Source organism: Armigeres subalbatus, unplaced genomic scaffold (genome assembly GCF_024139115.2).
Source record: "Armigeres subalbatus isolate Guangzhou_Male unplaced genomic scaffold, GZ_Asu_2 Contig1511, whole genome shotgun sequence".
NCBI classification, from domain to species: Eukaryota; Metazoa; Arthropoda; class Insecta; order Diptera; family Culicidae; genus Armigeres; species Armigeres subalbatus.
Window position 1 is genome coordinate 92642 of NW_026942299.1, and position 10064 is coordinate 102705.

Consider the following 10064-nt stretch of genomic DNA (forward strand, 5'->3'; position numbering starts at 1 on the left):
AATCAAAAACACATAAATAAAGACAGCTTCGATCAGCTATCAGTTCCGTCCCGTCAGTTGCATGTGTGACTATTAATGCGTTTGATCCAACTTTATCATCGACCCTTTTTTTTTTTTTTTTTTGTGTCTTTATTAAGGAGACTTTCAGCCCGAGGCTGGCTCGTCTCCGCATCATCGACCCTCTATGCAGCGCACATAGGAGTAAAAAAAGTCAATTCTTGGCCAAAACTGTTTTTTACGGTTATTTGGGCCTGATATTCCTAGGATGAAGTAATAATTGCCAATTATGCAGGAAAAATGCAATTTTTTGGCTAAATCTATCCACCTAACAGTGTAAAACAAGATTAAAATGAAAAATACATATGTTTTCAAATAAAACCTCGCGTTTTATGTAAAATCTCTTGCTTCCGTTACGCGAACGATTCTTATATGGCTAATTTCACAAAGTAGCAAGAAATCCGTAGTTAAAGCTCTATCCTTAAATGGATTTTCTAACATTTACATAGGAAAAAAAACCTCTAACTTATTTTAACCCATACCCAAGATCCCAAAAGAAAAATGGTTGTTTAAATTTGATGCACAAAAGTAAACACTGTTTTTTGCTTGAACATTCTTTTCTCCTTAATGTGATGTTCACGAATAATTACTCGATAATTATACGTCTTAACTTATGTTTTATTCGACTATCAATGTTACAACGTTATACATCATGTTTCTTCTCACTCAACTCGCTGCACGAGGGGTGCATCAATGCTAACTCGATTCACACATCGTTACACCCCCCTTGTAAGACTTTTATTATTTCAAAACTTATACCGTATTATAACATCATGGAATCCTTTAGTATGCAACATCTGTAACATAAATTTTAAGGTTAATGATCTACTTTTTGAAAATTCTGCCTTCCGAATCTCTGAGCCGCCAGAAACCTCTATCGAAACCACTAACGACTAAATCTTCATCACTGTCCCTTGAAATGTTTGGTTCAAAGTCACCATCAGATGCCTCAAAGAATTCAGAACCGTCAGATTCATTTTGCTCTCCCCTAAGGTTTTCATCTAAGTGCAAACTCTCTAGGCTATTCGAAAGGTCCGCTATATCGTTTTCCGTGGGACCCGTGTTCTCCACAGTACGTGAGTTTCCTGCGTGCAAAACAGAAATATTTGGGTCGTTGTGATACAACGTTCGGACGGAGGTGTCTTGCATGTGTCCATGGGACACGCCTTCCCACATTCGCTTTACTGGAACGAATGCTGAATTTCCGACAATACTGCGACGATTACTGCTGTCAACATGCCTTTCGTTTTCCTTTTCCAATGTCTCAGTGGTTGGCCGAGTGTCTCGTCTCATTTGATCCAAATGACGTTTGATCATTCTTCCGTTTGCAGTTAACTCCACCCTGTAGTTCCGTTGTCCCAAAACATTGCGCACTATTGCAGAAGTCCAAGCTGGTTTATTTGGATCCTTGTAGTCTCTTACAATTACCTTATCGCCAACGACGAAAGTTGTATTCCTTGTACCTCCGTAATTCTTTATTTGAGATTTCTGTTGTCTCAGGATGTTTCGGGTAATATAAGCTTTCGTTATTTTGTCGTTTGATAACTGTCGTGGATTGAATCGATCTAGCGATGATTTTATGTCTCGCCCCAACATCGCTTCGACAGGAGCTACTTGTGTTGTACAGTGTGTTGCTTTGCGATAGCCCATCAAAAAATTGGCCACGATACCTCGCACATCATTTCTACTCGTCGAAAGACTCTTAATCAAAGCAGCTTTAAACGTTTTGACCATATTCTCAGCTTCGCCATTAGTTGAAGGGTGCCCCGGACTAGTCAGCGTCTGCTTGATGCCATTAGCCGCTAGAAATGTTTTTACTACACCTGATACAAACTGGGTTCCATTGTCGCTTACCATTTCGTCGAACAAACCGAACCGCGCGATACATTCCATTAACTTTTCTAAGACAAAATCTGATGTGCTACTTTTTGTTGGAAATACTTCAGCCCATTTGGAGAATGCATCAATAATAATAAGATAACTCCAACCATGCACAGGTCCTGCAAAATCTACGTGCACACGACTCCATACATTTGATGGAGGTTCCCATGGAATCAATGGCGCCTTGGGTGGTGATTGGTTATGTAAGACACATGCTGAGCAGCTTTTGATTAGCATCTCGATATCGCCATCAATGTTGGGCCACCACACATTTGCTCTTGCGATGCTTTTGGTCTTGACTATACCCAAATGAGAACTATGAATCTGGTTCAAAACTTTACTTCTTGCGGCATCAGGTACAACGACCCTATGCCCTCGCATAACAATGCCACCTTCCAAAGACAATTCGTCAATGAACCTGCAGTAAGGCCCCGCCTTCAGCGTTTCTCTATCTGTCTGTCCTTTCAGATACTGCATAATGTTCTGTAAGTGTACATCATTTTCAGAAACCACTTTCAATTCCTCCAACGATAGTAAACCACATTCTTCTCGATTAATAAAATTCAAATACGAATCTTCTTCTTTCCATAGCTTCCATGACTCCGTAGGGAAACGCGACGGAAAATCAGCCACATTCATTTTGGATTTGACATGTCCAATCTCGTAGTTAAATCCAGACAAAAAATGCGCCCACCTTTGCATTCGACTGGCTGCGATCGTTGGAATGCCTTTGCGAGGATGAAATAAACTCAGCAAGGGTTTGTGATCCGTTCTAATTGTGAACTTATTCCCCACCAAATACAAGAAGTACTTGTTCACTCCATACATGATTGCCAGTGCCTCGCGGTCGATTACACTGTAGTTGACCTCCGAAGCATGTAAAATCCGGGATGCAAAAGCAACTGGTCGTTCGATTCCGTTTATTTCCTGGCATAAGACAGCGGAGACTCCTACATTAGAGGCGTCACACGTAAGGATTAGTTTCGCTGTCGGGTCAAAGTGCGCCAAAGTGACATCACGACAAATTTCCGCTTTCACTCGATTGAAAGCAATCCTGCACTCTTCGCTCCACTTAAACTTTATTTCCTTTTTCAATAATTTATAGATCGGACTCATCATCGTAGCTAAATTATCCACGAACTTAGCATAGTAGTTGACTAAACCAGCAAACGCCCTGACTTCACTAACATTCTTCGGCTCCGGTGCGTCTCGTATCGCTCGGATACGTTCGTCCGTTTTCTTCAGCCCATTCTCATTTATCACATATCCCAGAAAATTAACATCATTTTTGAAGAACTGGCACTTTTGTCTATTCAGTTTCAAACCCGCTTTATCGAGCACTTCGAACACTTTTTCGAGCCTTTCCAAATGCTCCTCATCATTATCTCCCGTAATCACCGCGTCATCCAAAAAGTTTTGTACTCCGGGAATACCACAGAAAAGTTTCTCAAGTTCCCGTTGTACGATACCGGAAGCCGGTTTAACACCAAACGGTAACCGGTTCATCTTGTAAACCCCTTTCACGGTTGAAATTGCACACAGTTCTTTTGAAGATTCAGACAATTCAAACTGATTGTAAGCTTTCGACAGATCAAGCTTGGAAAATTTTTTTCCTCCGTTAAGTTTTGCAAAGATTTCGTCCGCCGTTGGAAGTGGATGCTTTACATCCTTGATATGCTTGTTGACCGTCACTTTATAGTCTCCACAAAGCCTTAATCCTCCTCCTGGCTTGAGAACTGGTACCAACGGGGTACCCCATGGAGAACTATCACATTTCGTAATAATGCCAGACTGTTCCATGTCATCCAATTCCTTCACCATCTTCTCATGGAACTTAAACGGAACCTGTCGAGGTTTCTTGAAAATCGGACTTGCCTCTGGTTCTATTTCAAGGGTAATAGTTTCATACTTATACTTCCCCAACTCATCGGCAAAAAGGCCTTTGTACTTCTCCAACAATTCCATCAGTTTTCGTTCAGTACCTGACATTATTTTGTTTATTAGTGCCAAACGAATTCCGAAGGCTTTCATGAAATTCTTCCCTAGTAAGGGAGGACCAGCTTCTTGCACTATTACTACCAACACTGTTTTGGAAATCCCCTTATACTCAATCACTGGTTTGATAGCCCCTAGCACATTCAATTTTTCTCCCGAATAGAGCATTAGCTTCAAAGACGTGTCCTCTAGCCTATAACTACTCAAAGCACTTTGGTACAAAGATTCAGGAAAAACACACACTCCTGCCCCTGAATCTATTTCAATGTTATATGTCTGATTCGCTATTCTCACTTCTACCTTAAATTCTTCTTCTTCTTTAGAACTTATTTTGTTCACAAGAACAATTGACTCACTGATATAATTTTGTTCCAACTGGATTTCCGACTCACTATCGGGATCGTTTTCCTGGTTTACGTGACTGGTGGTTGGCATATAAAATGCTTGCTGTTTGCCGCAGGCCGCTTGCAGATGACCCTTTTTATTGCATACCCTGCATGTTAGACTCCGATAGCGACAGTCCTTTCGCTGGTGGCCCATTTTGTTGCACACTAAGCACCTTTTTGATCCGCCATCAAAACGTTTGTCCGTTCGCTGAGGTTCCTTTGATCCATATTCCGTTGCTTGCTTTCCCGGGTGTCGTACTCCTCTGGTATAATTAACGCTTGCATACGTATCCAGCTCGTATTTCAATGCTATTTCCTGAGCCTTGTCCAACGATAGCTTCTCGTCTTCTTCGCAGACCCGATCGAAAGCCTTTCCGCTCAAACCATCTATAAATTTGTTTACCAAAACATTCTGCAGCTGGTCTCCGAACTTGCAATTCGCCGCCAAGTTCTTGATCCTCACTATCCATTGGTTTGCAGTTTCGTGGCCATTTTCTCCACGTTGTGCTCGAAAAAACACTCGTCTTTCTTTGTGAACAATTACCGGCGGTAACAGTTGACAGAGCCTTGCACAAGAAATCATAATCTTTCTCTTTCGGTTGGTGCGGTGTACACAAATCTCTCAGCAGCTTGTATGTCGTCGCACTCAAATGGTTGATTAGAACGGCTTTTTTCATATCGTTGGCAATCTTATTGGATACAAAAAACTGCTCCAACTGTTCTTTGTACAGTTCCCATTCTTCAGACTCTCCGTCGAAACATCGGAAGCTTGCCGGCGCCGCCATCTTGAAAACGCCGAAAAAAAAACTTCCAGCTGGCCGCTGGTTTTTGTCACTTTGCGTGTTTCTCTGCGCCGTTGGCTGACCACATCCGTTCTTTTACGAATGATCCGTATCCCATCCTCGTCGCCAATGTGATGTTCACGAATAATTACTCGATAATTATACGTCTTAACTTATGTTTTATTCGACTATCAATGTTACAACGTTATACATCATGTTTCTTCTCACTCAACTCGCTGCACGAGGGGTGCATCAATGCTAACTCGATTCACACATCGTTACACTTAACCTTAAAAATTAAGGTTTGAAAAGGTAAAGCCTGTAGTAAAAAATATAAATCACCTGTATTCTATATACCATGGCTTGAAACAACAACGATTACCATGTCCGATTCGAAGCCCACAAAATATCATAGCTAGCCATGACGAAACTATCATAATAAGGCACCGTTCATTAATTATGATCACTTCAATGAAAACGGGTTCATCCTAAATCTAGGTTGTAACAGATTTCTCTACAATGCAGAATTCATAGATAAGCGATTTCAATATAAGGTTTTCAAAAAGATATCAACGCAACTCATGGGAGACCCATTATTCTATTTGTGTCTTGACAAAATGCATGCTTAATAGCATGCTTTTAACTTTTTTCCTGGATTCGTTATATGTGGTAATTTATAAACAAATGTTAAAATTTTGCTTCAAAATGATGAAAAATCGCATTTTATTCAAATAGCTCCGAATCTAATTTGCGGACGTTTGCGGACGAGTTTTCACGTGGAATGCTTAGTCCATATCTTGAAGTTACACCCAAGTGATTTATCTTTGCCGGATCTTGCCGTATAGATTATTTTTTCCTCTGAAGAAAATCATAAAAAATAGAAAAAAATTTGAATTTCAAGTGGTCATCGCCTGAAACATAAAATTTATAATTTGACCATAAGCATGAACAAAATGGAGACATACAACTATAATCTACTCATTGTGTACTAATAATAGCTTGTTGATAACATTTATGTTGTGTAAAAATTGGATTTTCCAAATACTCCACAAATAAAGTGGATAAAATCCAATTCAATACCTCATTTTTGAGCCCTTATTATATTTTTTTATAAAATTTTGGGTCACTTCTGAAACAGCCATAGTATGCAGAATGTTTTTAAGTATCTAAAAAAAATATAAGAATGTATAAATGTTGAAATTTTTTTTTGGGTTTTGTCCACGAATTTGTTCTAGTTACTCTTCTGTGCAGCGCAAGTAATCAGAATTGTATTTCCGAAATTAGTGGCACAAAAGTTCTAGGCAATAAAATAAATAATTCTCGGCATTTCAGTAATCTATAAATGCAATTCGGCGGACTTTCTATTAGTCCACTTAAACCAACATCTATACGACTATTGAAAGACTATTCGAATACCATGTGTTTGGATCTTTGACGGATTGCTTATTCTGCAAACGCCCAAATAATTGACATGTTGAATTTATCCTAAAATTAAATTGGGAAAATCGCGATTTTCGCGAGAGTGTAGTTATAAATCCGCGATTTTCGCGACAATGTTTGAAGGAACCGCGATTTTTGCGACTGGAAGGGTAAATCCGCGAAATTCGCGAAAAACGCGAAAATCGCGAAATCCGCAACTGTTGTAACAGCCCTGGACTTCCCATCCGACATTATCTGAGTGTCTGGTTGCGTTAACCATACGCCCAAAAGAAACAAAAATGAGATTTCTCTAACCCATATCTTACTTAATTGTAAATCTGTTGTGAGAATCGGCCAATAGTCCGAGAACCAGTTGTTTGAACTGTTAGTTCCAATGATTTTCTTATAATATTTATATTATGTATGTCTTTATTAGAGAGGTTTACAGCCCTGCGCTGGCTCACCTCTTAAATCACGATATTCCACGTTATTAATGTTGTCAATAGAGGTCGTATAGTGTTGAGCATAACTAAAAGATGTTATTATTGGATTTCTCTACATCAATCTTTATTCATGAAGCAGGACGTCTCAGTATAATATTTTTTTATCAATTTATTTTTATTTTTTTAATTCATTCCTTATAACTCTAATTGCACAAGGTACAATATTGTCGGTTGCTACCATTCAATTGTATTATTGTTAGTAGGCATTAGTGTCTATTCATTGTAAAATAAAAATAAATTCTCTTTAGATAACTTTCATTGGAACATGATGAGTGATGTTCCTTTACGCATTTTGATTACGTTGTGTTCTTAATTCACTTGAAAACCTAATCTGTAGATTATCGAAATAGATTTTTGCATGATGATTACATGCAAATCGGAAGCTAAAATCAACTCCGGTAAGCGACTATTTCGGGTTCATTTGACTGAATTAAGAATAACTTAGTCAGATTCAGCATTCAACATTTTAAAAATTAGTACAGAAATCAGAAGCTCAATCAATAAGAAACAACTAAATTATAGTTCTAATTTGACGGTTAGCACTAACTAAACAAAATTCCAAACTCAAGCGTTCATCGTTGAAACCCAACCTTAGAAAATAAAATGATATGGTTTGTATTCTTGATAAACATTTCCTTTTTGCCGTTTTGGAAGAAACGGAAAACTGAAACTTAGCAGTAACACGTGTTCGACAACAGCACTGGCGGCTAAGTAGTAGTGGTTAGTTATCCAGTCTAAATATAAAACGAACGAAATACACATCCCACTGTCACTAGAAATTAAAAAAAAAATAAAGCAAATAAAATTAAAAACTAAGTAGAGTTGAAAAGGTGATGATTCCCAACTTGTTTCAATCAATTTAGCAGAAGTAATTCCTTAGATATTATTGCTTTACGAATATTATACAATGGTTCGATTTTGATCGTTTCGTAATGCGAAATAAATGAATATAGATTTTATGCTCTTCCTATTTTTCAGTTTTTCTAATTCTGTAGTAGAACTATCACAATCAAATTTGTTTTTTTTTTTTTGTTAGCCCATAATTTAATAGTTTGTGATGTACAGAGCATCTAAACATGTTTTTGATTATTCAAATTAGCTCTTTCTTAACATGTTGCTTCCTCTACTTGCGCGAGGGTTCAGGTCAAACAAATTTAAAATAATTTTGTCATCAGTCTTTTATATCGATTGCTTTTAATTTTCGCACCTAAAAGAGAACTCATAAACTTTGCATAAATTTGGTTCCAGTTTTAAGAAACATGAAAATGATTAGCACGTTGATTATTGCCGGTCACGGACGATCGAACGAAAACTGAGGAAGTCGAGTTTTAAAAATGGAACTAAACACAAGAAATCGGTTCCGATGTGAAGAACGGTCGTGTGCCTGGTAACACGAATGAAAATTTAACGTCCGCGCCCCTCGATGTTTGCGGTGCAACCAGCCTAATCTACATTTCAAATGGCCGCACTCTTTAACCCCTCGAAGGCCATTTTCGATAAACAATTGTAAGCACGTTCTGAATGACCAACCAGGCCAGCCGGCTCCTTTATCCTGAGTTGTTTGTTGCTTCGTTTGAAGAAATACGGAATTCGATGAATCATTGCACTTGCTAACGTACACTTGGGGTTCAAAACGCAAACTCGACTGGACTGCACAATAATAGGCAAACGTAGCTTTCATTCGTCAGTGGGACGAGGTTTGCCCATATTTCACAAACCCATTGCGTGTTTCAGGTTCTCAGTGTTTGCACCTTTCATGGCGTCCAGGATTCCATTGAAGCTGTCCTCCATGTACGGCTGACCCACCAGATTTGATACAACCGGAATTGGTTCCTGGCCCGGTACGAGGAGGCTGATATCTTGGATAAGACCCTAAAACGATATTGTCCTATTGAAAAAACTCAAGTCCACGAATTAGTGTTGATCGAGTTCCTACCTTCTCCACATCTACCTTGACCTTCATCTCCTGTTGCGGTTGGGACTGCTCGTCTCCTTCCGATTTGAGCTGAATGCTCTTCTGGACGGAGAACTTGGGTGTCTTGCCGATGCGCCAATCCCACGAGGCAAAGTTCGCGCGCAGTTCACCGATACCGGGGAACCACTTTTCGGTGGGGTTAATGAGCTGGAAACCGAGCTGCTTCATTAACAGGTCACGTCCGCCATCCGTAAGTTGAGTGGCCGGCGTGCGCAGAAATTCGTATCTGTTTAATAAAGAGGCAGATACGAAAGAAAATTTAGTGCGGTCAAATTGATGTCGGTAAATAATCAAGGCCATCAACCTTCTGATAACGGTAACGGCAATCGTTAACAACTGCTTCTCTCATAGAGGTATACTTACCCAATGGCCGATAAGAGTTGCTGGATGTTCACGGTGCGGTTCGCGTCGGCTAGGTTTTTGATAGGCGACGGCACGGAAGCGGTGGCCTTGCTGATTACTTCGGCCTAGAAATGGAACGAAAAAACACGTTGACTACATTAGGCGAGTTGTAGCGAGATCATAAATTACAATAATGTTCAAATAATGCTTAATAATCATTACACAAAACTAATAGTTTCAGGAATCTGAGTTTTGATATTGAGGATTTTAGAATACTTCTTCTTCTTCTTCTTATTGGCATTACATCCCCACTCTGGGACAGAGTTGCCTCGCAGCTTAGTGTTCACTAAGCACTTCCACAGTAATTAACTGCGAGGTTTGTACGCCAGGTTACCATTTTTGCATTCGTATCATGAGGCTAGCACGATGATAATTTTTATGCCCAGGGAAGTCGAGACAATTTCCAATCCGAAAATTGCCTAGGCCGGCATCGGGAATCGAACCCAGCCACCCTCAGCATGGTCTTGCTTTGTAGCCGCGCGTCTTACCGCACGGCTAAGGAGGGCCCCATTTTAGAATACTGGAAGGACTTAAATTTTTAACAGACTCATAATCCTAACACACGTCTTTATATAGAGATAGATCTGAAAAATTTCTCTAATATGCATTTTTATAACTGAAAAATCGCGCAGGCAATTGTTATGAGAAGTAATAAAAGAAAGGT

General features: G+C 39.4%; 2 protein-coding genes across 2 annotated transcripts; both read right to left on the reverse strand.

Annotated features, from left to right (window-relative positions):
- Positions 1 to 882: 882 nt before the first annotated feature.
- Positions 883 to 5104, reverse strand: LOC134202900 (uncharacterized protein K02A2.6-like). The gene is made up of 2 exons (XM_062677881.1): positions 4864 to 5104; positions 883 to 4706 (listed from the first exon to the last, which is right to left on the reverse strand). Exons 1-2 carry the CDS (start codon positions 5102 to 5104, stop codon positions 883 to 885), a joined length of 4065 nt encoding a protein of 1354 aa, XP_062533865.1.
- Positions 5105 to 7108: 2004 nt separating this feature from the next.
- LOC134202896 (lipoyltransferase 1, mitochondrial-like) lies at positions 7109 to 9476 on the reverse strand. The gene is made up of 3 exons (XM_062677878.1): positions 9362 to 9476; positions 8960 to 9224; positions 7109 to 8895 (listed from the first exon to the last, which is right to left on the reverse strand). Exons 2-3 carry the CDS (start codon positions 9164 to 9166, stop codon positions 8734 to 8736), a joined length of 369 nt encoding a protein of 122 aa, XP_062533862.1. The 5' UTR covers positions 9167 to 9224; positions 9362 to 9476; the 3' UTR covers positions 7109 to 8733.
- Positions 9477 to 10064: the final 588 nt, after the last annotated feature.

Bases quoted from the DNA above. Each gene is read 5' to 3' on its own strand.
- LOC134202900 (XM_062677881.1), bottom strand. From the start codon at position 5,104: ATGGCGGCGCCGGCAAGCTTCCGATGTTTCGACGGAGAGTCTGAAGAA. The intron at 4,707-4,863 runs GTAATTGTTCAC...ACAAATTTATAG, and splicing joins TCTGTCAACTGTTACCGCCG to ATGGTTTGAGCGGAAAGGCT.
- LOC134202896 (XM_062677878.1), bottom strand. From the start codon at position 9,166: ATGAAGCAGCTCGGTTTCCAGCTCATTAACCCCACCGAAAAGTGGTTC. The intron at 8,896-8,959 runs GTAGGAACTCGA...ATATCGTTTTAG, and splicing joins TCAAGGTAGATGTGGAGAAG to GGTCTTATCCAAGATATCAG.